We start from the raw sequence: 25,991 nt of genomic DNA on the forward strand, positions 1-25,991 counted from the left end.
GAGGGGTGCCACTGGTTATTGGGGAGAGTATTCCAGTCTATTGAGTGGGGTCCAGTCACACATAACAGCATTTATGAGGAGATAGAGCTGGGTGTCATCTGCATATTGGTAACAGCTCAGCCCAAAACTCTAGATCAACTTTGCAAGAGGGTGCATATAGATGTCAAAAAACATGGGGAGAGTATCACCCCCTGCGGCACCCCACAATTCTTCCCCCATTGCCACTCTTACATATTAGATAATTCTGCAAACCTAGGACTTACTTCAGGTTCGTAGAGAAGTCTCTCTATTTGTTCCCAGCATCACTGTAGATTGATCAGCTCCTCTATAGCCTGGTTTGGAATTAGATATATGATAGAATTGTGCTGCTCAGCTCCCCACCAGGCTGGTGCTCTGTCCCTTCTCTTATTTTAATTTGCCAGAGAGAGAGAGAGAGAGAGAGAGAGAGAGAGAGAGAGAGAGAGAGAGAGAGAGAGAGAGAGAGAGAGAGAATGACTGAGAGCGAGCCTGGGCAGATGTGACCCAATTCAGCAAGGGATAGAGCTAACAAGGAGCAGGGTAAGCCGCTGGGCCCACCCCCAGTGAGCTCCATTATGGGATTAATAGCAGGGACCCTGCTATTCATCTGGGAGGACACGGAGCTCAGGCAAAGCAAGCAAAAGGGGGCATATAGAAAAAGTGTTACATGCAGGCTGGCTGACTGAGCAGGAGATGGCCGATCTTCTGGCTCTTGTAAGAAGACAGCTGCAGAGTAAGGTGTCTGAATAGGTTGGGAGGTGTGTTGTTTTGCATACTGTTTATTTTGTAATGTTTATAATGTTCGACTACTCTGTGCCCTTATTTATAACCGCTTCATTGTGATAATGGGCACTGTGGGGTTGAGACTGCACTTTTTCTCATTGTTTTACTTTCATGCCTGTGTGGTTATATTGCACAAGCTCAATACTCTTTACTGCCATTGATGGGGATATTTGTATTTTTCGGTATACTGGGGCATTCCCTCCGATATGCAGAACCCCTTTTCATCTTTGTACCTAGTACCATTGTGCTGCTTTTGCTACCTGAATAGGACTTGGCCAGTTTAGCATTAGGGGAACTGCAATGAATCATGGGAGGGGAAAAGAATTGGAACTCCTACATGCATCTCCCTAATTCCTCTATCGTCTGGATTTTATTAATTCTCAAGGACTTGAGCATCGGATTTATCCTTCTCCTTTATTTCTTTAACCGATTCTTGCCTGCTCTTAACATTTCATAACATATTCAGTTTCCAATAGGCTATTTCTTGGAAGTTCCCTCCTCTACTCTGCCATTTCCCCTCTCCTCCCCACTACCTATATTATGGTGAGGACTGTGGCAAACAAGCCAAGATTGCTGCTTCTGTATATTGTAAAGAATCATAGTTGTCTAACTGTGACAAGATCTTAATTGACTAACTGTGGTTAAATAAATCAACAGCACACCTTGACTTCCAATCCCAGTTAATATAGTTAATAATATGGGCTGTGTTCAGTTGATCACACTAAACTGTTAATGGAATTAAATCACAATTTTGCTTAATGTCTAAACAGAGCCGTGTTGAAGACTTACTATTGCATTTTGGAAAATGAATGTAGTTTACAGCTGCAAAGGGGAAGATGCCTAATATGTATTTTATTATATGCATGTTATCCCACCAAATAGCCCATAAAGAATTTAATGGAGATTAGTAATTATGTTTTCTCACTGCCTGATACCATGTTCTTTATTCAGGGATGATGTGCATTATGCTGAAAGGACCAATTCATAAGCTGTAGGAAGAAAAAACATATGCTATGGGACTATTTTTTGCATTTTAAACAACAGATTGAAACAAGCATTGCTGTTAGCTCCTCAAGGTTAGCTGGGCATTATCTGTTCTAACTGACATTAAGAAAAATTATGGATGGCATAAAAGCAACTGTACCAATGCTAAACCCTGGGGAATTAATCTCTGATTGTGCATGACAGTTCAGTGAGTTTATTTGTTCTTTCATGACAGTTAACCCCCCCTCCTACACCCTATCTGTGGTTTCTTAAGTCTTTATTTATGAGCCTCGCTGGAGCAAGGTTGTGATGCAGGCACAGGAGATTTACTTTTAACTGTCTACTTACTTATGTAGTATATATGTATACATTTTGGTTAAAACTAACTTGACTGCCAGGGAGCAAAACAAAAGAAAATCACAGGTTTTGATTCTGAAATATCCCCAGATCCTGCAGAATACTTCTGCATATCAGGATTATATATATTATCAATGAATGTGTTTTTGAAAGCTTTGTTCTCTGAATTCTCAGGTGTGAGTCACACAGAGACAGAGGTTGCCTTCAGATAGTGTTATAAACCATGGTTTGAGTAATTGTCTCTGTTTAGTTTATCAAGCTCTAGCACCACATTCTAGTTTGTGTGTTAACCCCAATATGTTTGCTTTTTACCCGTTTGACTACAAGCAGGAGGGCATATTTCCTTTACTGCCATTTCTGTGACCAGCCAGCAATTATGGGATGTGACAACTTAAACTTTGATTTGTAAATTAATCTGCATGTTATTCGATTTTCCATTTTGATATTTAGTTCTTTAAATTTTCCCTCTGCAACATCTATGATTAATCTGTGGTGACACTACCTTTCCCCTGTGATATCCAGGAGTGGATATAACTCACTACCTTTGAGAAAGCTGCTCTGAAAGCCCCAGTATTAAGTGTAGATTACTGCATTTTGCCATATGAACTTTCTTCCCAGCACCTCCAATGTTGACATAGCAAAGTGGTCTGTTGCTGATTGGTCAGGGCATCAGTTCAAAGATTGCCTGGTTCCCAAGTGCCATTCCCTCGCAGGAATTATTTTTGCCCTCATTTTGGGATCTGTTTTAAAGTGATAGTGCTCCAAAAACCCACACTTATAATAATAATAATAATAATAATAATAATAATAATAATAATAATAATAATAAACCTTTATTGGCATAAAACAATAAGAAGCAAATACAGCCAAGCAAGGTACAACTATAATAGGGTAAAATATGAGCAGAGATTTACCGCTTGGATTTAATTTCCCTTCTCTGCTGCCTCCCCCCACCTCCGTCACTCCTGGAGGAAAATAAAGACTTGCCCTTCCCCCAGTTTGCTCTGGCTGTAGATTCAGGAGTCAAAAGGCAGGAAATAAAGCACTCTCCAGCCTTGCGCTCCTTTAATGCCAGCTGGAGCTTCACCCAACCCCCTCCCCCGACTATCAAGCAGAAGGAGACAGAAAATTGGGACAATGCAAATACAGAAGGGTGATGTGTTGAAAACTGGGGGAAAGGAAGGCTGTAAATACAGGTTCAAATTGACAAGAATTTGGCAAGATTTACAGTGGGAAAAAATGTGAGCGCAAATTCTACCCAGGAGCTTTAGCTTTAGCATTCTCTGGCCATTGGCCATTCTCCCACTGTCCTCTGGGTGAGTGGATCTATGTGCTGGTTTCCCTATCACCACATGGACAGTTGAGTGGCTGTGCTACCCCCTTCATTAGATCGCAAGGATCTCTTCTGCTCAAAAGTCTGTTTAGAATTTTTATTTTTCTATTAGGTTTTTGAAGAGTGTTTAAAAAGTCAATATCACTCCATGTTGGAATTCTGAAGGCTTGCTGTTTGAAGCGGCTTGAAAGTTTAGTCATTTAAAGTCTACTGGAATGAAACACTGATTTTCAGAAAAACTCTGGAATTAAAAGAGAGATGCTCTAAAATATGAGACTGAGGATTGATTAATGCCCTAGGATTTTTTTTGGCTGAGTGGGGGAAGATGGATTTCTGCATTAACTGCTTTGATACAGGATCCTGTTCAGCACAGAATCAGTGGCATTTTCAACATATTATTGTCATGCATGGTTCACATATTTGGCATAAGGATTGGGATCCATTGAACCTGACAATTAGTTCCATGTGCACAAATGGGCTTCAAGTATTCCCCCCCCAACCAATGTTGTAATCAAGCCTGGCCCAGGGGGAATAAGAGACCCTCAGGAACAGTATGAGAGTCAAATATGGAATTTGAAGCAAGAAGGCGGAATTGATAGGAAGTACCACACCACATCCATTAATGAAAACTGTAGTCTGGATCTAGCCCATTGGGTTAATATATCTGTTATTCAATCACATTTTTAGTCCATCTATACTTTAAGGAGCTCAGAGACCTCTATATAGGTTGCTCCTACTTTATGCTCACAACAGCCCTGTCAGCAAGCTCAATGGAACTTCATGGCTAGGCAAGCCCCTCAACTGAGGTCTTCCTGGGCAAGTCCAACACTCCTGCCACTCTGTCATATGCTGACTCTCATGCATTTGGAAGTCATATCTAATCTGGCCTTTTGGCCAACATTCTTAACTACTACCCCATGCTAGACATAAGAAGGATCATTTTTCCTTCTGCTTCAGAGGTTAAAAGAGGTGGCACTGCTTCTTCTAATTGTATTTAGGGTTTCTAAATCCTGACATTACTTTCTAATCACAGGGATCTTAAGCAATGTGCTCTAACCTGTGCTTCAGTTGCCAGTTATGGGTGGCCAAACATGCATCCATTGCAGGGCCCAGAAAACTTGGGGGTTGGGGAAACTCTGGCAACCAAATGGGTGCATAAATGATTAAATGAGTGCATAGCCTTTCTTAATTAACTGTAGTCCTGTATGTACACATTTTCAATACATGATAAGGAATGAGGCTGGGATTATGTCTAATGGCAGTATTATACTCGCTGTCTCTTTCCTTTGGATACATGTTGCAAGCCCTGTGTGGACATTGTTTTCTGCATGATTGATATGATGCCAGGATTACTGGCACTGCTTTCTGGCTGTGCCTCCTTTTCATGCCTTCAAGGTCCCCAGAGATCAAAGGCTCTGAACACATTATGTGTATATTAAAGAGCCTAAAAAATTAGGGGTGAGTGCATAGAAAGTGCATGTAGATATGACTCTGAAAACATTAAGGTCATGCACAAGACCAGTGGTTACAATTTTATGAACCTCCTCCCATATGTAGAAATTCTCTGTTTCAAGAGACAAGCATCACAGACTTGCATAAATATAATATTAGATGTCATCTACCAAAGAGAGGTAGCAAACTGGCAGATTTACACCTCCTTACTTCAAGCCATGAAAGTGCAGGGCTAAAGCTGTATAGAGAAAAAGATGATTTTCTGTTGATCAAAGTTACCACCAGTTCAGTTTTACTCAGGACTATGTCACGTTTTATTCAGTGGGGCTTACTCCCAGTTAAGTGTGCATTGAATGGCACTGTAAGTATGCTGGGAGTAATGTGTACTTTCTTCTTTTCTCTCACTCTCATCCTTTCCACCCCAATATATAGTAATACAAGGAATACAAAATGAAACACAATATCCATTAATATAGATTAAGGTGGGTAGCCATGTTGGTCTGAAGCAGCAGAACAAAATGTGAGTCAAGTGGCACCTTTCAGACCACCAAATTTTATTCAAGGCGTAAGCTTTTGTGCGCAGGAACACTTCCTCAGACAATGGAACAAAATCATAAGAGTATACATATAAGGAGAGAGTAAATTAGTAAACAGCATCACAACAAACATGCAGCATGATGATGAAGATTGGATAGTTTCCTGCTAGAATAACAAAATCTGTCCTTTGGTTTCAATTGTCATTCACAAAAACATAGGGGTTAAGGTTAGTGATTAATGGCAGATGCTTTCCCAGTTGTGGAAAGGAGTAATTAAAAGAGACTTGTTGCTAAACCCATCTGTCTCCACCCAAGCATGGAAGCATCCCCACAAGTGACAAGCCCTGCTGCGTTTGTTCTCCTGTCCGAAGATCAGGGAATTAGATTCTAAATTACATTACATACAGTCCCATTATCCGAAATGAAATGAAGAGGGGATTGTAAATAATAGAGATATAAGAGTTGAATGAGGTTAGCATATGTAGTGAGATAAGAAACCAACATCCCTTTTGAGTCCAGGAGATTCCATTGTTTTGAGTGTTGTAATAACTGGCATCTCTGCAATCTCCCTTTCCAGTCTGTTCTTGAAGTTCCTTTGCAATAAAACAGCTACTGTGAGGACCCTCACTGATTGTCCTGGAAGGTTGAGGTGTTCCCCTATAGGTTTCTCAGTCCTGTGATTTTTGATGTCAGACTTGTGCCCATTTATTGTTTGGCAGAGGGTTTGACCTGTTTGCCCTATGTAGGGAACACAGGGGCATTGTTGGCATTTAAAGGCATATACCATGTTAGAAGATGAGCATGTGAATAAGCCTTTGATGGTGTAGGTGATATTGTTAGGTCCAGTTATTGTGTCATTGTATAACTTGGCATCTGGGTTTGTTGCAACCTCTGGTGCCAATGCCCATTTTCAAATTAGATGTATTGTGGGTGGGGAATTGTTTGAGATTTGGGGGGGGGGGAGTTCTGTGTTCCAAAAAAGAATGGCCTGCCAGTGCTTGGGAAAGAGAACTGTCATTTTCCAGTAGAGGTTGTAAGTCACTGATGATGCACTGAATTGTTTTGAGTTGAGAACTATATATAACCACTAGTGGTGTTCTGTTATTGTCTCTTTTTGGTCTATCTTCTAACAGGCTTTCTCTAGGTATCCTTCTGGCTTTGTTGATCTGTTTCTTGACCTCATTGGGTGGGTGCTTTAGCTGCAAAAAGGTATATTGTAAATGCCTAAATTGTAAATTGTGAAAAAAACTGTCCATTAATGTTAGGAAGTAGAGCTCATTTTGCCAGTAGAGGGAGCCAAGCCCACACAGAAGCCTGAGTGGCTGGAAGTTAGTGAACAATGAATTTCAAAGAAATAAAGTGGTTGTGTATGTGTGTAGGGAAGGAGGGGGAGAGAAGGGAAACCAGAAATAAACCAGCAGCAAAAAGATGAGGTGAGTGTTGTTCTTTCGGCTGGGTGCCTGTAACATCAGCATCCCGCAACAGATGTACTGTGGGACAAATGACGTCTCTCTGTTGGTAAGTTCACGCCAGAGGGCAGAGACAAAGCTCAAACCTTGGTGTCAGTTCAAATTATGTGTGTTTTATTTGTGGGAGTTGGGGTTCGGGGCTAGATGCGGGAGCTCAATTCCACTGATGTGTGTATATTTCTGTAGCATTTGTTTTTAGCAGATTGCTGCTTAGGAGATTTATTATGCTGGTACTTATATTTTTGTCAGGGCGTGTTGTAAGTATCTTTACACATTTATGCATATTAAGCACACATATATAAAATATAACTACAAATGGAGTGCTTATGTGTACTGAATACCTCCTGGGTCTCCTGTATGTCTTATGTTTTGGGCAAAGCAATGTAATTGTTGTCCATGCTCATTGACTACCGGGATAGCCAAACACACCCTGACTATTTTGGAAGGGTGAGAAAATCCCATGGAGGCCGATAAAATTGTAGATAGTTGCAGGTAATAAGGCATGCTTGAAGTCTGAATGCTTGGATGATCTCCCAGCTTCTCCTTTGCATGGGTTTAGAATAAATGGAATACAGCATATGTTTACATACTACAGAAGAGTAACAAAAAAGATTGCACGTGCTGTGCTTCTTGGATTTTAAGGATGTTTACTTGCGTGCCTTCTGTTATTAGCGTCACAGTCTCATATCACGATTTGTCTTCTCTTTGGCGATGCAGGAAAGAGACCCAAAGCAAAGCGACCTTTCAGAGCAAGGTGATGTCGTTATCTCCTCTCTTGGGAAGAAAGAAGCCTGTGCTGCCCAGGTTCCTGGCTCAGCAGGATGAAGAGAGAGTGCCTAAAAGCAGAGATATAAATCCTAGGGTTCAGAGCAGGAGACCCTGAAGCGACTGCTGTATCTGGGCATTTGTAAAGGCAGAGGGATTATGAGTCTGACCTAATCCCATGAGATGTAGCTGGAATGTGGATTCTTCTCAGAGAGCCATGGAAAAGTAGCTTGACAACAAAGAACCGAAGCTAACTTAGCACTGCACTCATACCAGTGGGAAGTCTACATCAGGGGCCAAAGGGATTTGTGCTCAGGTCCTTTTTATTTCTTTCTTCCAATGAAGACTAAGAAGCGACCAAAGCATCTCCATGATCTTTGCCAGAGAGCTGGGAATATTGTGCCTTTGCTTTGGGGTGATTACATCCTGATGGGCCACTTCAATGGGATGTACAAAGTGTGACTTGGGTGATGAGTTTGCACATGAATCATAAAGGGATGGCTGGAAATTGAAGGCGCTTGCCCTTGCACTTGGAAGACGAGTTTTGCAGAAGCAATCTTGAAAAGTCAGGTCTGGTGGTTTTTGCTGAAAAATTAACACCTGCTGGCCCACGTGTCTCTCTCTACCCTTCACGGCAACAGAAGATTACACCAGAGGTGATGCCACCTGCCTGCTGTGAGTGTATCTTTATGCTGTGCTATGCAATCCAAACTCTAAATCAAGTGAACAGAAAAAGGCTCTTTCCCGGACTGGAACACAGCATCAGTCATAAAAAGGTAGGACTCAGAATTTCCCCTTTAAAAAGACAAGTGAACTTGTGGTTTCTTTTGCATGAAATGTCTTAAAATGTAAATTTATTTTCTTTGCCTCTAGGACTGTGAATCTTAAACAGTGTGGAACAATATGAGGAGTTGATTCCTGAGGCTACCTTTAAAGAGAGAGCCCTGACGTTTTAATTTCATAGCAGAAAGGTACGAAGGCTGGAAGGGTATTTAAAAAATGTCCTGCCAATTAGAGGGATGGAAAATTAAATTAGAAACAAAAGGACTTAATGTGTTATGCTTCGATAGATCTGAAGGGCTAGTTAAATGGACACTGGACAAGCTGAATCAATAGCTTGACTGGGAATACGTGAATGCAGCAAAGTGATTGTGCCCCTGGTCAGCTGAGTTTATTCATACAGGATTCTCTGAGGACTTCCCTGTTGGCCTGTTCCCATTAGAATATTCTATTTTAGGTTGAAATTCAGAAGGGCTCACTGCAAAAACATGACTGTGATAGTCAGTTCTAGCTACTTGCCACAGAGCAGCTGATGTATCTTAATGAGATTCCTGAGGATGATGGGATCTCTCCCCAGGGTGAAGAGACTATAGCACCAGTCTTAGCGATCTGCCTGGTGGTGAGTAATTAACGGACACCTGATGTCTACTTTGTGAGCTCTGCAAGGACAAGAGCTGATGTCATCACAAAACCCCATGATATGATATTGCCTCAGGAGAAAATATGACTTGGAACAACACCACTATGGATGGGGCAGGGTTGCTTGTGAAAAGGGATTCTTGCTTCCGAATCCTCACTGGCTGCTTCCTCTCTTTGCTAATTCTCTCCACGCTCCTAGGGAACACCCTGGTTTGTGCAGCGGTAATTAGGTTTCGCCATCTGAGGTCGAAGGTGACCAACTTCTTTGTGATCTCTTTGGCTGTCTCAGACCTTTTAGTAGCAGTCCTGGTCATGCCCTGGAAAGCTGTCGCAGAGATAGCTGGCTTCTGGCCTTTTGGATCATTCTGTAACATCTGGGTAGCATTTGATATCATGTGCTCTACAGCCTCTATCTTAAATCTCTGTGTCATTAGCGTGGACAGATACTGGGCCATCTCCAGTCCATTTAGGTATGAGAGGAAAATGACCCCCAAGGCAGCATTCATCATGATCAGCGTGGCGTGGACCTTGTCTGTGCTGATCTCCTTCATTCCAGTGCAACTGAACTGGCACAAGGCTAAGACTGCAAGCTTTTTAGACTCCAATGCTAGCTTCCCAGGTGTAGCCATGGGCAACTGCGACTCCAGTTTAAACCGGATGTATGCCATCTCTTCCTCTCTCATTAGCTTTTACATCCCAGTGGCCATCATGATAGTCACCTACACAAGGATATACCGGATTGCTCAGAAACAAATAAGGCGCATTTCAGCCTTGGAAAGAGCCGCCGTGCATGCGAAGAACTGCCAGACGACCACTGGCAATGGGAACAGCATGGACAGTCAGCAACCAGAAAGTTCCTTCAAAATGTCCTTCAAGAGAGAGACAAAAGTCTTAAAGACGTTGTCAGTGATAATGGGGGTGTTTGTGTGCTGCTGGTTACCTTTTTTCATACTGAACTGCATGGTCCCCTTCTGTGAGCCTGGTATACCATCCAGGGGAGCCGAACCTTTTTGTATTAGTTCGACCACTTTTGATGTTTTTGTTTGGTTTGGATGGGCCAACTCTTCACTGAACCCCATCATTTATGCCTTTAATGCAGACTTCCGCAAGGCATTTTCCACCCTCTTGGGATGCTACAGACTCTGTCCTGCTTCCAGTAATGCCATAGAGACAGTTAGTATAAACAATAATGGGGGCGTAGCCTTTTCCAGCCAGTTTGAACCCAGAGGATCTAGTCCCAAAGATTGTAATTTGGTTTATCTGATCCCTCATGCTGTTATATGTCCAGAAGATGATGACATTATGAAAAAAGAAGAGGAGATGGGGGAGAAAATGTCTCCAGCCTTATCAGGTTTCTTGGATTTTGAGGCTGATGTTTCTTTGGAAAAGATCACTCCCATCACGCAAAATGGTCAACACAAAACCTAAATGGTAAAACTATCAAATTGTAATAATATATGAAAGATAATCATGGTGTTTGACTTGAGAAAGTATGTTATTTTAAGAATTAAAGCCATCACGTGAAAAGCCAGAGCTCAAATTAACTACTGTTTGATATAAACCATAAAATTTAAAACAAGGATTTCCAGTTTACATAACATTGTATTCCAAAGTTGTTCTGTGTTGTTCATCCTGAATGGAAATGGATCTAAGATATAGACACAGTATAGTTGCAAAGAAAACAATTTCAGCTGTATCTATATATGCTGAAACTGAACTGGTGGAAGCAAATAAAGTTTACTCTATGGCTAAAATGTATTAAGTTAAACATAAGGTTTCCATTTGACTAACATGGTTGTTCATGGGTGTTTCTGGGTTGTGAGAAAAGTTGAGTGCATTGGCAGAGTAGGTAATGCCTTTATAAATGATTTCTGAACATCAAGCCTTATAACAAGAGTGGAATATTTTTTAATAGCAGACAAATGTGTCAATACTGGCTTTATTTATTTATTATTTAAAATTGCTATTTTTTCACATGTTACAACAAATCTATTTATCTTATTTTAATATGTCAAAATAGTGAGATATTTCCAGGGTCTCACAACAATCCATTTTGACCAGTTTACTAGTCAGCACTTTATAAAATGAGTATTTGGAAAGTCAGCTCTGCTGGGATATCTAAAAACTTGTAGTTGTAGAAAGGCACAGCAAACAGAGTGAATTTTTTAAAAAAGCAATGTAATGAGAGATGCACTGCAAAAATATAGGACCAGAGTTGACTGAGTGACAACTTGTCGTTGTTGTACCCTTAACAAAGCAAAACTAATTACAGCTATTTGTTTGGAAGTTTCATATTATGTTGACTTTGCTTGACTGTCAGCATGTGAAACCGTATATAGTTTACTTTTCATACGAATACAATTTTAAAGATGAATTAATTTGACCAGAATACCACCTTAGTTCACCTCAGAAAAGTATTTGCCATTTTGTACAATAAAACCACCCTATCTATGACTTTTCTTATTTCAAAGCTTGGGGTTTTATTCTGGGGAAAACTCCCTCCTACATACATTTATGATAGCTAAATACAACTTCCATTTTGACAGATGCTGGAGACAAAACAATGGGGAGGGCTATTGCCCTTATGTCTTCGTCATCTTTATCTCTGCACTTCCCAGAGGCAACTAGTTGGCCACAGTGGGGAATAAGATGCTGGAAGGCTCCAGTGTGGTTTTTCTTATGTTTTCATGAAAATTATGTTTTAAAAAATGGAAAAAAAAACTTACACCACCTGTTTCAGTGAAGCTATACTTCTTTCAAAGCATTTGTGTTCTTGCTACAGTCTCTCATTCAGAAAGTCACCTATGGGGTACTGTGGTGCTGAAATTAAGTTTAGTTTTTTGTTTGTTGCAGGATAAATAGTGCCTCAATCCTACTTTGGATTCAGACAGTGAATGGTGCAGCAAAACCCCACCCACATTACAGCTTTGAAAAAAATTGCCGAGATAATGTCCAAAAATTGAAACACAAATTCCTGCCACCTTCCTTGGTAATCTAAAATAAAATGAATGAAAGTTGCTAATTCTAGAAACAGTCACCAGCATTTAATATACAAAGAACATTCCAGGAGAGTCATTTGGTCAGTGTATGTGTGGGGATAATGTTGGCAAAATTCAAAACTTCCGAGAAACCATCAATAAAATTAATCAAGACATGTAGTCAGGAGAAAGTCAAGAGAGAAAACATAGAAGCCTAATAAAGATATTCATCCTGAATCAGGTCTGTGTTATTCAAGTCTTGTGAATGTTTTCATAATTTTATTGCCTGTAAGCTGCTTTCATATATGTATAATAAAATTATTTTGTGAATATAAGGTCAAATAAAGCAATTTCCATTGCATTTATTAATCTGTTTTTGCTTTGCTATATTGTTTTAATAAGAGCCATAGTGTTTCCCCATTTTTCCCATTTTTGTTTTGCTTTGGAGTGTCTAGTTGCAACAATTGTTATTATTTTTCCTTAGGCCTTTGCCAACAGAGAACATGTCCCACTAGAACATCCATCTGTCTCTCCTTTAAACTGGATTGCAGAGTGATCTAATTGATTTCTTCCCTTGTTGAAACACCCAGGCAGAAAAAATAAATTATTTGAGTATGACCTATAGTGGGGATTCTGGCATAAGGTCCCTCTGTTTTTGATTTTTTTCTTCACAAACTGTACAAAGATCAATAAAGGATTGAGGAAACTTTATATTGGGTGAGTAAAGATGCTTTCATAGGTTTATCCTGAGTGAAGAATTGCCACCACTGCTTTCTCTTGTGAATCTGAAGTTTTCCCCATTTTGTATGAATTCTGGTTTGTCTTATCACAGGGATCAAAAATGATCAAGTGTGGATCGTTGTCTATAATTATATTATCACAATCAAGCTTCAATCTTACACTGGGTCTTATTTTCAATTGTTTATTTTGTTCCTCATTTCCAACATTTACATTTGAGTAATTATGTCTATTGGAAACATATGAAACATTTTGGTTTGAGCAAAAAGTGAACAAGCTGTAGGTTGAAACCTTGTAAAAATAATCATGAAGTTAATGAATGTGTAAAAGAGATGATGGAAGAGTGGATTTTAACCAGTCTGTAGTCTAATATATTTCTCATTAATATGGTGCACGGCTTGCAAATATGTTGCATGCAGCTTTTCTTAGAAATCCAGAGTACATTATACTTAGTTTTTCTGGAGTTCACTGAGTGTAAAAAGTAGTTCAAACATATCACAGATCTTTGACAATTCAAAGATCAATAGATTGTATGAACTCCATCCCCACTCCTCATGTCTTTTCAATTTACATTCCTTGGTATTCAGACCACTAGAGCTGCAGGCTATGTGCCTAATACCAGAGACCACAGAGTAAAATTTTATCCCTAGAGTTGTGTGGAAATATTCTGTTCTTTCAATCCTCCTGCTATAGACTTTATTTTTTCTCAGTGGATTCTGTCTGCACATCAGTTACACTCTCTTATTCCTACAAATCATATCCCCAAATATTAGTATGATAACCCTCTTCTGGAAACTTGAAACTCTTCAGGTTTTATTTAATTGGGCATACACGTAACCTGAGTGAAGTGTACCAAAGTAGTTACCATCCATCGTGGGGAAATTTTGGGTTTCTCTGCTCTGAGCACACTTCATTCAAGCATTTCTTCCCTCTCCTCCTGCACCTCGACTTAGTGTGTGGTGGCATTTTAGCCATGAACCCAGTCTTTTTAAACCCTTTAGGAGTCTCAGTACTGCATCTGCTGGCAGTTTGAAATGGGAACAAAGGGGGTGGGGGAAGAGACATTTTCCTTCCAGACTTTTGTTCCTTCCACTTGAGAAGCCTCTTGTGTATCTGAAAGATTATCATTGTATCATCAAATGGAAGTACAATTATAAGTGGAGTTCAGCTCTATACGCAGCATAGCTTGCTAGAAATCAGAAGCAAAATGCGAGGGAAGGAGGGAAGGTAGGCAGTATGGCCAGAATGAGCGTGTGGGAGTAGAGAGGCTAATGCTAAGCTAGAGGGGAGGCCTCAGTTGTTGTCTCTGTTCTAAATTGTGTTTTTTAAATTCCTTTTTACTATAATTCTTTATTTTACAGAGAGAAAATATTTGGAAGAGGGAGGGGACTGGAAGGAGACTGTTATTCATTTTGTTACCATGTAAATAAAGAGTGCATTGCAATGCCTGTTGACAGGGTGTAGCAGCAATTACATTCAAACATGGTGCGGGTAGGGTAGACCATGAACAGAGCTTTTCAGAAATGGACTAGGAAAACGTAAGCACATTGGTTGGTCAAGGATGTAGTCTGGATTCTTTGTAAGAGAGTAAATAAATTGTGGCAGTTCTGGGGAATAGTCCTTATATAGCTGGTATCTTCTTCAAAATGAGCAGCCACATACTACTCTGAGTGATCCGTCCATAGTCCTTATTAAGGAGCTTTTGGATTTAAGAGGAGGAAGGGGGAAACTGCAAGTAGATGTGAAACATTTTTGAATGGGAGCAATAAGAAAGGACCATCTCATCACACAGAGGTAAACTCAGGTTTGCCACTGAGCTCCTTTGACAAAAAATACTGTAATGTGAATTTACATGGGTAAGAACCCATTGGCCCTTTTGTAAAAGCTGGAAACCATGGCATTACATGGATGCTTTCACGTGTTTTATTCTTAGAACTGAAGGATATTAACTTTTGGAAGACTTGTGGTAAAATCTTAATATCCTGAAAGTTAGCAGAGTACCTGTTTAGGCTGGTAAGCGCAGCGGGCTGCTGTCTGTACGCAGTCAGAAAATAACAAGAAAAAGCACATTCTCCAAGGTTCTACTTAATTAATACAGTAACTATTTATTAGTGAACTTAATCCTACACACTTAGAGGTAAAAAGATTACTAATCTAAATAGCTGGAAGGGAAGAGATGCTGGAGGCATCTCTGGATCCATCATGTTGCAGGCATGAGGAATGGAGAGATGAATCAGAAAACAGGAAATTACCCTCTAGGGACAGGTCAGTGAGATCAAAGGTGAGAGTCATTGTTCCTGTCTATCTCGCTATGGTGAAGAGAGTTCCTGTTAGAGTCCAAGTCAGGCTACACTGCACAGAGAATGGTGGTGTCAAACATACAGCCTATGGCTGGAAACAGCCTGTCCAGGGCTCTTATCTGGCCTGTGAGTTTTCATAACCTGCTGTCTTGCTAGATGACAGAGGCTGTGTATTATGTCCCTGTATACTATCCCAGTGGTAATTCGTAACTGACGGTGAAAGTGGGAGTGTGGGCATCAGGGAGATACTGTGTGCTAATGTGTTAAGCATGTTTGTAATTGGAATAAAAATAATGTTGTTAATTGGGTTAACCCGTGTCCTTTCTAAAGTTTATATCTCTAGTACTTGACATTACATTTGATGGCACACATGACCCAGCCTGACAAACGGACATTTCTGTCAGATCTGGCTCTTGTAATAAATGAGTTCTACACCTCTGTGTTAGAAATTCTGCAGAGGAAGGCAGTGGCCAACCACCTTTGTTTCTCTCACTTGCCTTGAAACACAGAGAACTAAGGGCCATATGCATGAGACTCCATAAACAAAAACACTAATCATATGGGTAAAATTGAATTGTCTTCTTATTGCCCCATTGCATGCTGATATTTAACACAGATACTTACACAGCAGAGTGTACCTACAGGATAAATATGCTTGTGAACACACAGTTAAGGCATTTACACATTGTATTTTTAGGAGAACAGTTAAAAGCATACTGTGTGTATTAGTCCATAGTGTGACAATTATAGAGGAGCTTACATTACAGCAGGAAGTGGAGAATATACAACCTGAACCAGTTCTTTATGATGTATTTCCCTCCAATGTCAACTGAGCACTGGGGAGACTTGAAGTTAGTTGTGAGTTCCTGCATTGTGCATGGGATTAGACTAGATGACCCTGGAGGTACCCTCCAACTTTATGATTCTATCCAAAAATACAATGGGCGCTAGAGCTTGGCAGTAGGAAGAGGAAGGGGAGGAGTTGTCCAGTCTGTAAGGGCATGGGATTGAATGTGTGTATTGTGTGGGAGATTGTGGTGGCATGGTGGCAAATGAGGGCATGGGTGTGGAGATATGGGTGTCAATGGAATGTTCGTTGAGTGTGGGAGAGGACTGATCTTTGGGAATTGTGGTATAGTGGTTACAGATGAGCTTTCCAGAGCCATGTCTTCAGATATGTGAAGGAAAATCAGACTGGAGTCTCTTCTTAGGTAAAATGACCAGATTGCCCCACTGTTGGAGGAACATCTGGGGGCACCTGGCAAATTGTACTTATGTTGAAATTAAAAAATATATATTACAATAGTATTTTTGCATTCTATGTGTTCTATGAAAATTTTTGTTGCTCCATATAGACCAAATTTTAATCAAGACCCCTCCCCCCAGGTCAATGGTGTCCCGTTTTACCAATGTTAAAATCTGGTTATCTTATTCTTAGGGGAAGATAACAAGGCAACCAATTCTTCCCAGTTCTGCGTCATTTCCTTTCTTGTGTGAATTAAGCCACAGACACCAAAATGCCCCTCTGCCCTATTACACATGGGGTAATCACAGTACACATGTGTCCACCCTGTTCATTCTTCTCCATTTTTTCACTGTTGATAATATGTTATGTGTCCACATGCTTCTTTCATGATTGCTCCTTAGAAGAAGAATGGATTTTTGTACCCTGTTGTTTACTACCCAAAGGAGTCTCAAAGCGGTTTTAAAACATCTTTTTCCTTCGTCTCCCCACAATAGTCAACCTGTGAGGGATGTGGGTCTGTGAGAGGTCTGAGGGAACTGGAAATGGGCCGCAGTGACCCAGCAGGCCTCAGGTGTCTCAAAGCTTTTTCCAGTTGTCTTCCATTCCTCTCCCCATAGCAGACTCCCCATGAGGGAGGTGGGGTAGAGAGCCTCACATGGAAACTGAAAACACTAAGAGGAATACTGTGCACAGCAATCTTGACCTTAGTAAGGTTTTTTATACTGGTTTTTTTTTTTTTTTTGCCAGGCCAAGGTTGGAAAAAGTCAAGTTCGTTCCCATGTGTCTCCAGCCATTATTCACTATTTACAGTTTCTACAGTAAATTTACAGTAAATATTTATTTAGATCTTCCTGCAAGTTCCAGATTCACAGTACTGATGCTGGTCTGCCTGTCTGCGCCCCAGAATACAAACAGTTGCTGGTAAGGGCTGGCCATAGCCCATAGCCCAGGAGGGACACACCTGCACCACTCCCTCCCAACTGCAGGCAAAAATGGCTCATTTGAAGGCTGGACTCTGAGGCATTGTACGATTTTGAAGTCCCACCTCCAAACCTCCAGGAATATTTCCAACCCCGGGGGTAGCCAACCTCCAGGTGGGGCCTGGAGAGCTCCTGGGATTACAGCTCACCTGCAGAGTATAAAGATCAGCTCCCCAGGCAGAAAGGGCTACTTTGGACAGGGTTGTGGTAGAGAAGAAACATTTAAGGCCTCCCACACAGGTTGTTGTGGAATTGAAAGACTTGAGGCCTACTGCACAGGGTTGTTGTGCAGATGAAACAGGAGACAAAAAAACTCGGCAACAGCATCTGGTTTTGTCTGCAGAATAATGCTGTGCGGTAGGCTTCAAATCTGCAGAGTTGCAAAGAAGAAAGACACATGGCTTGGCTGTGTCTAACCTCCGGCCAGAGCAGTATTTTAAGTGAGAAGGGGCTTTTCTGTGGCCTCCCTGTCAGGCAACTGTTTGGCAGAAGGGGAAAGCCCCCCCCCCCTCAAAAGGAAGGCCCTCAGTCTCCCCTGCGTTACTCTTGGAAATGCCTCCTTCCCTCAGTCAGGGGCTGTCAGAGGCTCCTTCATAGCAGGCCTGAAGGGAGAGGGGGGGAGCACTCTGCAGCCTCCGGCCAGCTCTGTCAGGGTTCTGAGGCCATTTGCAGTTGGACATCACAGTTAGAACAGCCTTGGGGCAAAAAGGGCTGGCACAGCCTGTCCAAGCCTCTGTTATCATTCCCCTTGGCAGCCCTACTGACCTCCTCTCCCTGCGGTGGTCAGGAGCAGACTGGTAGCCATGTCTCCAGATTGCCCTGGAACTCTGGTCTGTCCTGGTGAGGGCCTAATTGGAAGGCGCTTTGTGCTTGTCAGTCCGGGGCCAAGGGGCCAATTGTTGCCCCCCCCCCATCCCAGACTGAGCCCACCCCAACCCTTCTTACTGTTTAAGAGGGACAGATAATTCTATGATTCTATAATATAGGTTAGTGGCTTGGGTGTAGTGTCTGGGTTTCTTTCCCCTGCCCCCCACCTGGATTATTATCTGTGTTGCATGTATTTACCTTTTCCCTGGGTCCCATCATTGTGGCATGGTCCAAACATTCAACATATTATACACGGAGATGCAAGACATGCTCCTCTTCTGCATGATGGATAAGCTGATGAAAACCCACTAAATACATTGTTGTTTTTCTGATCTCTGCACAGAAGAGTTAATTTACTCCACAAAACTGATTTTGCTCTGCATGGTGAACTGCCTCTTTGGCGCTTTAAAGCGCTTTGGCGTCTTTTAAGCATTGTTTCTGAAAGAGGCTTTTCACTGATTCATTTTTCTCCTGCCTGCCTGAGACGTACTATTAGCCATGCAGAGAAGTTCTTTAGTTATGCAGATTAGTGACTGCTTTAGAGAACAAAGCGGAGTTGGCAAAACTACAGGGGGCAGGGCTATGAATTGTTTCATGCAGATAACATTGCAGCATAGTTTTTCAACAGACTATATTCAGTGCAGAACAAGGATTGTAATATAATGAAGCGGTCTAAACTGTTTTATTTGGCTCTATGCAGAATACCTCATGGACAGAAGCCATTTTCTAAATCTTCCAATGATAAATACTTTAGGATGTTTGTTGGTTTTAGCTCTATTCTATTTTGAATCTTCACGAAGGTGCTACTAATAATCTGCCCCTTCTTGCTTTCTTTTGTTCTTAGACTGGCTCATGGCCCTAGGATTTCAACTTGAGGGAATAGAGTTAGCTTGTTTTTCCTTCTTCCTGGATCCACCATTAAGCATTCAGCTGAGTTGGCCAGAGCGTCTCTAGACCTTAAATGTAACTTCTCAACACCTACTTTTCAGTTCCTCCCTGGGTGATGCTTATTTTCTGTTTTCTCACCAATATGTTTTGAATGTCTGTCTCCAGTAACATTGTAGAACTTATTGTTCCTATTGCCCGGCAGTGAAGCTGACATTCTTTCGCCATCCTTGGCTCTCTTGCCATCCCATACACCACAATAAATATCTCTTGGTGTTTACAAGCAATTTCCCTTATATGTTTTGGCAGCACTAGCTACTTAGGATCATCACTATTCTGTTCTCTTAGGCAGAATGAAGACTAGTTTAAATATTCAGTGGGAAAACAGGGTACCGTATTCCGAACTTTCCTCCAAAATACCATCCTTAGAGAAGATTATACATCCCCTGTCCATTTGAATGGGCTTGCAGACCGCTGCTGTCAAAACCAAACAAGCCACAGTGCATGTCCCCACCCTTCCTGTACCCTATAATAACAAAAATATGAATTCTAGGTAAACGAAAATTGCAGAGTCCTCTAGTTATTATTACAGTTGCAGAAGCGGAAAATAAAAACTCTTGAGTTCACACAGCTGCAGAGAAAGTACAGAATCATATGTGATATTTGCTCGGTTACCAATGAACATTTTGTAAGGGAGAAATAGACTCCCTTGATGTGGAATGGAGAAAATATGTAACAAAGAAAAATAGTGTTAGAAATAATCAGCCCTTCAATTCCTTCTTCCGAGCACAAAAATAGCTTCATATTAAATTGTTACTGGATATCCTTGTGGGGCCTAATGAGAATATGGAAACACATAAAACACAAGCACGAGCAGGTGTTAACAGCCTTTTGTCAAGTTAGGTTTATATATGTTATGCCAGAATATTTATCTGATTATAATAGCAATGCACTGCCAGGGTTCCGGCATATAATAATTTTAGTCTACTTAGTTAAGAAGAAGAATTTAAATGCATGATATTGTTCCATAAACACATGATCTTTAATTATGAAAATAACACAAGTCTTCTGTCAATTGTATGACTGGTAACAATGAACCAAAAAAAGCAGAATGTTGCCTTTATGGGCCAGTGATAACTGATGTTTTTTCTAATCCAGAATGCAGCTGCATTCCTCAAAGCAGTTTCTGAGTAACTACTATTCATGTAATTAGTGACAGATGATGCTGGGCTACAAGTGGAAGTGGAAGAGCAACAACAAACCTTGGCTTCAGCCTTCAAGAGCAGATATATGACTGAAGTCAAGTGCAGAGTATTTGTTCTAGTCCTTTCGGGAAGTAGGGCTAGCCACTGCTTTGGAAAAATAACACGCAAGGTCAATAATACACTCAGTTATAATAATACACAGCAGTGCTCTGAGGGAAAAAAGAGCAATTTAGGCTTTCTTAATTATTCCCAATTTAAATTGAGCTAGGGGCAAAAATAATTATACACTTCCCTTTCTCTGTCGTGTGTGTATGAGAGGGGGGAGGGAGGGAGGGAGAGGGAGGTGTCTTCAAACTGTTGCCATAGTGTTTTCTAGTCAAGAGTTTAATGGAGGTGGTCCACCATTACCTTCCTCTGCAGCGAGACCCTGGACTTCCTTGAGGGTCTCCCATCCCAAAACTTACCAGCACTGACTCGACTTAGCTTCTGAGATCTGATTAAATCAGGATAGCTTGTATAAAAGTCAGCACTAAACTGAAATTCCAGTGGACTTGGAGGCCAAACCAGCATCAGCAGACAATGAGGTGGGGCAGTTGCCAGGGCCCAGGGGGTCATAGTCAGGCTCACTCTTGCTGTACTCCACCCACACACCTTCCTTCTACCTGTCTGCCTGCTCTTTCCACTCTGTTTGCTTGAAGTTCTCTGCCACCCATGCTCCCATGCCCAATGTCATGGGAGAAAGGCATGAGAGGCATAGAGACAACGCTGTGGGGTGGCCATGGCAACAGCATACCCATCTGCATGCACAGGCCATGCTGTTGGGGAAAGGTTGAAAGACTCATAGACAGGTGGAGAGGTGGAAAAGTATGAGAGGGGCTGTTGGTGCACAAGTAGGGCCCCTGGGCAATTTCTGCCCAAGGCCTCTCAAAATCTGGGACCTTCCCTGCTTAAAGTAGTGTTAATGGGTTTAGAAGACTGCAACTCTGTTTAGGATGGCACTGTAATAGAAATATGTTTGATCATTCCAATAGAATGGGAACAAATGTATTTACTCAACAGGACTATTAGGTGCTGTCAAGAAAAAGAGACAATCACACACAAAGTATCCACAGTCATTCAAAACAAACAAAAACATGTAGAATTTTGAGGAAAGTCATCTTACATTTAGGCTCTTCTTACAATTGGGAAAATGTCATGCTGGCTATATATCAGACTTATGGACTTTCAGCACAGAATGAAATTCTCTATACTTGGTTGTATTATCTGAGATGGGATTTGTCCATCTCCCTCTGTCTCCAATACTGTTGGGCTAAATGCACATGCAAGTACCACTCAATATTCCAATTGTGTCTTGTTTAATTTCATAGGAGTGTGCTTTGTAGTAACTTTAATAAAAAAATAGGCTATTCTGAGTTATAGCTAACTTTACTATTTTTGTAGTCAAGACAGAAATGGCCACAAAAGTATAAACTGAATACATGAATGTTTAAAAACTTTTTGCTTAGTTTAAGTTTCCTCATAGATCTTACTAGTAGTTTTATAATAACAACAACAACAACAATATTAACAACTATTATTACTATTACTAGATTTAAAGCCCGTTGTACGTTTAAATACAACGGGCGCTAGAAAGTGTAGATTTGACAGTGCTGTTGGTGGCTGGGTGTTTGTGCAAGTGGTATTGTAGGAGTTTGGGCAGAGTGGATGGGAGAGGTGCAGGGAAGTGAAGATATAGTTGCTGGGAATGTGCAGTAGTGTTTTGTAAAGGAGGGATTAAACTGGTGGTGTTGAAAGGCAGGCATGCAGCTGTGGGGGGGGGATAGAGAAAGGGGCAGGATGAGGCATTGTGCTTGTGGTGAGAGGGGGGAAGGTGTGCATAAAGGAGGCAAGTTTGGTGCGGTTCGGGAAAACCATGGCAGGAGGTATGGAGGGGTTCAAGGGTAAAGGGTAGTTGGGTTAGGAAGCATGGTTTGGGACATGGGCAGGGAAGGATTGTCAAAGGATGGGGATAGGTGGGGATCTGAACTCACCAAGGGTGCAGTCTTGAGGGAGCGCAAACCACAGTGGAGTGGGTTGTGGCAGCAAAGCAGAAGGAGGTGTGAAGCAGGAGTGCAGGTGAGTCAATCTGCAGAAGGGGAAAAAGCAGTAGTGTGACTTGTGTAGCGTGGCAGTGTATGGGTGAGTGTTCTCATGCGGTTTGGTAGGTACCGTTTAATAGGAGAGGGTTGGAGAAGGGGAGGGGAATGGGAGTGATTTGCAAGGGGTAGGGCAAACGGAAGACGTCAGGTCGGGTGAGCAGTTCTAGGAATTAGGTGAAGATGCAGAGTGTGTTGGCGACAGTGGCCTATCAGGCGGACAGCATAGGGTCTGTGAAAGGAGAAGGCAGAATGTAAGGATGGGTGAAAGGGAGAGATGTAAATGGGCAGGTGGGCTGGGACGTGATAGGAGGAGGTCTGTGGCACAGAGAGATGTAATCCAGGCTATATCACTGTATGCTCCGCACATATATTAGGTTTTGTAGGAAAAGGGTAATGAAATATAGCCATCTGTGTCAGTGTTGTTGAGGAGTGATGCTTCTATGTCACTGTAGGCGATGGCAGCCGTAGTATGTGATCTGGAGAGGTATCTGCAGACCATAGGAAGCAGATGCCGTCTCATGGGCAGCAACACAAGGACAGGTGTGCATGATCCACAGGCTGTATGTTAGGTGAAAGTCTCACAAATGTTCTTGTAACCGACGTAGAGAAGTAGTAGGTCAAAAGAGACCTGTAAGATGGGTCAGGCATCATGGCATAGTTGGTGGGGTTGGGGGTTTGTCTTGGGGAGGAAATTGTAGCAGGTGTAGTGTGGCATTGTGTATGAAGGCCATTGTCAGGCCAGGGGTCTTGGGAGAGGCATAGAATCATAGAATCATAGAGTTGGAAGGGGCCATTCAGCCTATCTAGTCCAAACCCCCACTCAACGCAGGATCAGCTCAAAGCATCCTAAAGCATCATGTAGAGTGCTGTTCTGGTCAGAGTGGGAGCACAGGTGTTTGTGATGTGTAAGACAGGTGTAAGTACTCACAGGAGTGGTGATGGTTCTCGCAAGCAGGAACGCGGCTTCTGGTGGCAACAGAGGGATCAGTGCTGGGGAGAGTAAAGGGGGGGGGGGTTGGCCATGGCTGTCAGGGCCTGTCCATCCATCCGCCTGTCCGTCCTTCCTCCCTTCCCTGCACCCTCCCTCCCCCCTGGACTCCTCCCTTCCCCCACTCCTGTCTTTGATGTTCTCTGTCTCAGACTGTTCCTGACTGTGGCGAGCTCAGTCTGCCCATTGCATGGGCTCTCTGTCTGTGTGTCGTTGGCGCTAACACCCATCAACCCATCCATCCCGATAGTACCTCGCTCTGTACCCGCCATCCAGCTGTCTTCTGATGGTGTCACTGTCTGTCTGTCCAGGGGCATTTTGGCCATCCTGTTCTCTGCTCCACTCCCCCCATGTTCCTCCTTCCTTCCCCCCTTTCCCTGGACTCCTAACCCCCCCCCCCCACCTGTCTTGCGTGTTCTTGTTTCCTGTGTGTCTGTTCCGACCTGTGGGCACATGTCTGCCCATTCCATGGGCTCTCTGTCTGTTATGTTCCTTCTTCTTTCCCTCCCTCCTTCCTGACTTCTCCCCCCCACACACACACACACAGACACAGACACCTCCTTCCTCTTGTTTTCTTTGCTGTCTTTGTGCTTTGTGTCACAACCGGTGTCTCTCTCTCTGTATATTCCTCCACCTCCTGGCCTGGCCCCAATCTGAGCAGGCCTCCAAGCAGCCCTTCCAGGCTGTTGTCTTCCAGGCCACTTTTTCTATGTGTCTTCCGGCCTTGGCTCTCCCTCTGTGGGTATTCTGTCCTGGGGCTGTCCCAGTCTCCCCTTCATGTGCCTCCTTCCTTCCCTCCCTCCTTGCTCCCTTTCCCTGGACTCCTCCCCCCCACCTGCCTTGCGTGTTCTCTGTTTCCTGTGTGTCTGTTCCGACCTGTGACCACTTCTGTCTGTCTGTGATATTCCTCCTCCTTTCCCTCCATCCCTCCTTCCTGATTTCCCCCCCCCCCACACACACCTGCTTCCTCTTGTGTCCCTCGATGTCTGTGTGCCCTCTGTCTCAGTCGGTGTCTCTCTCTGTGTGTATCCCTCTAGCTCCTGCCCTGTGGCCTCGGCTGTTTCAGCCCCGCCCCCAATCTGAGCAGCCCTCCAAGGAGCCCTTCCAGCCCTCTGTCTTCCAGGCCGCTGTTTCTATGTGTCCCCCGTCCTTTCTTGTTTGTCTGGCTGTCTATGTGCGTTCTGTGTAATGCTGAGTGTCTCTCTCTGTCTATTCCTGCACCTCCTGCCCTGTGGTCTCGGGAGTCTCAGTCCCGGCCGGGATCTGAGCAGCCCTCCAAGCAGCCCTTCCAGCCCTCTGTCTTCCAGGCCGCTGTTTCTATGGGTCTGCCATAGTTCCTCCCGTGCCCCCCTCCCCTTCTTGTTTGCTTTGCTGTCCCAGGACCACAAGCTTGTGTGTGTGTCTTCCAGGCCGCTGCTTCTGTGTGTCTGCCGGAGCTGGCTATCTTGGCAGGCAGCCAGGCTTGGCTGGCCCTTCTCCCTGACTGTCTCCCATGCAGCCCTGAGCAGCGGAGCTTCAGAACTGCTGGTCTGTCTGGGGGAGGGGGGGGGAACTCCATGGAGGCCAATGGGCCTGGTGTCGGCTCCTGCAGCCACAGGCTCCTGCCATGGATTTGGGGGGGGGGAGGGGTCAACGAACACGTTGGGCGATCGGCATGGGGGGGAGCGGCAGGGATGTGTGTCCTGTGGGGGTTTGTTGGTCACTCGGAGCTGAGGGGGTGTAGTAGAGCTAACCAGCGAGTAGAAGGGCAGCCGCTTCAAGAGAGTGTTTGATTGTGCTCCCGTGGCTTCAGAGTGGCGGCAGAGGCGAGGGGCAGCAGTGTAACGGTCAGGAGGTGCTGCGTGCCACCCGACTGTCTCAAAATGCAGAGAGGGGCCGGAGGAGCCAATCGGGAGCCGTAGACTCCTCCGCTGTCAGTCCAGGTCCAAGGGGCCAATCGGGAGCCTGGCGGCTCCCAATTGGCCCCTCTAGAGTTTTTATCACGGACTGGCCCCACCCTTTTCCCGCCCACACAGCCCTTAGGGCTTTATTCTTACAGCTCTGCGGAGCGGTTTAAAGATACTTTTAAACCGCTGCTCCCAGCACTACCAGCTCGTGGCTGTTCACAATATTCTTTGGGAAGCACAGAGATTTTTGTTGTGCTTGAAGAAATAACTTGAAGTGCAAACAGGCTGAATTTGCTGTTTTTGACAAAACCCAAAGATGCCCTGAAGCCTGGGTGTAAACTGCACTGAGTTTTTATTCCAACCCCAGATCAATTCAGTCCCTGCCCTCTAAACAGAATGCGATTTCTGTTTGGATTAGGGGCGATTTAAAATTTCCTTCTGCAGCAAGAAGGATTGATCCAGAGTGACCCTAACTTTATTGTGCGATATCTTAGAGTGCTTTTAATCCTGAATATATTATAAAATCACATTGTTTTGAATCTGGGCTCTCCTCCGTGGTAGAGCACCCGTGATTGGCTACAGGTGGTCATGTGACAAGCCTGCCTTAAAGGAGAAGCCCCTAATTTCTCTCAACTTCTGTCAGTCCTGGATTTTTCCTCCCTTC

At 43.1% G+C, this 25,991-nt stretch overlaps 1 protein-coding gene across 4 annotated transcripts; it reads left to right on the forward strand.

The window, feature by feature from the left end:
- The first annotated feature begins 664 nt into the window (after positions 1 to 664).
- On the forward strand, positions 665 to 12,830 carry DRD1 (dopamine receptor D1). Of its 4 annotated transcripts, none has more exons than XM_077327017.1 (3): positions 665 to 751; positions 7,650 to 8,473; positions 8,571 to 12,830. In XM_077327017.1, the coding sequence occupies exon 3, from the start codon at positions 9,201 to 9,203 to the stop codon at positions 10,542 to 10,544; it is 1,344 nt and encodes a 447-aa protein (XP_077183132.1). In that variant the 5' UTR covers positions 665 to 751; positions 7,650 to 8,473; positions 8,571 to 9,200; the 3' UTR covers positions 10,545 to 12,830. The 4 variants fall into 4 exon arrangements, with proteins under 4 accessions (XP_077183132.1, XP_077183131.1, XP_077183130.1 ...); XM_077327016.1 differs by having other exon boundaries at positions 689 to 776; XM_077327015.1 differs by lacking the exon at positions 665 to 751 and adding an exon at positions 6,850 to 6,981.
- The last annotated feature ends 13,161 nt before the right edge of the window (positions 12,831 to 25,991 follow it).

Source organism: Paroedura picta, chromosome 3, assembly GCF_049243985.1.
Source record: "Paroedura picta isolate Pp20150507F chromosome 3, Ppicta_v3.0, whole genome shotgun sequence".
Classification (NCBI taxonomy): domain Eukaryota; kingdom Metazoa; phylum Chordata; class Lepidosauria; order Squamata; family Gekkonidae; genus Paroedura; species Paroedura picta.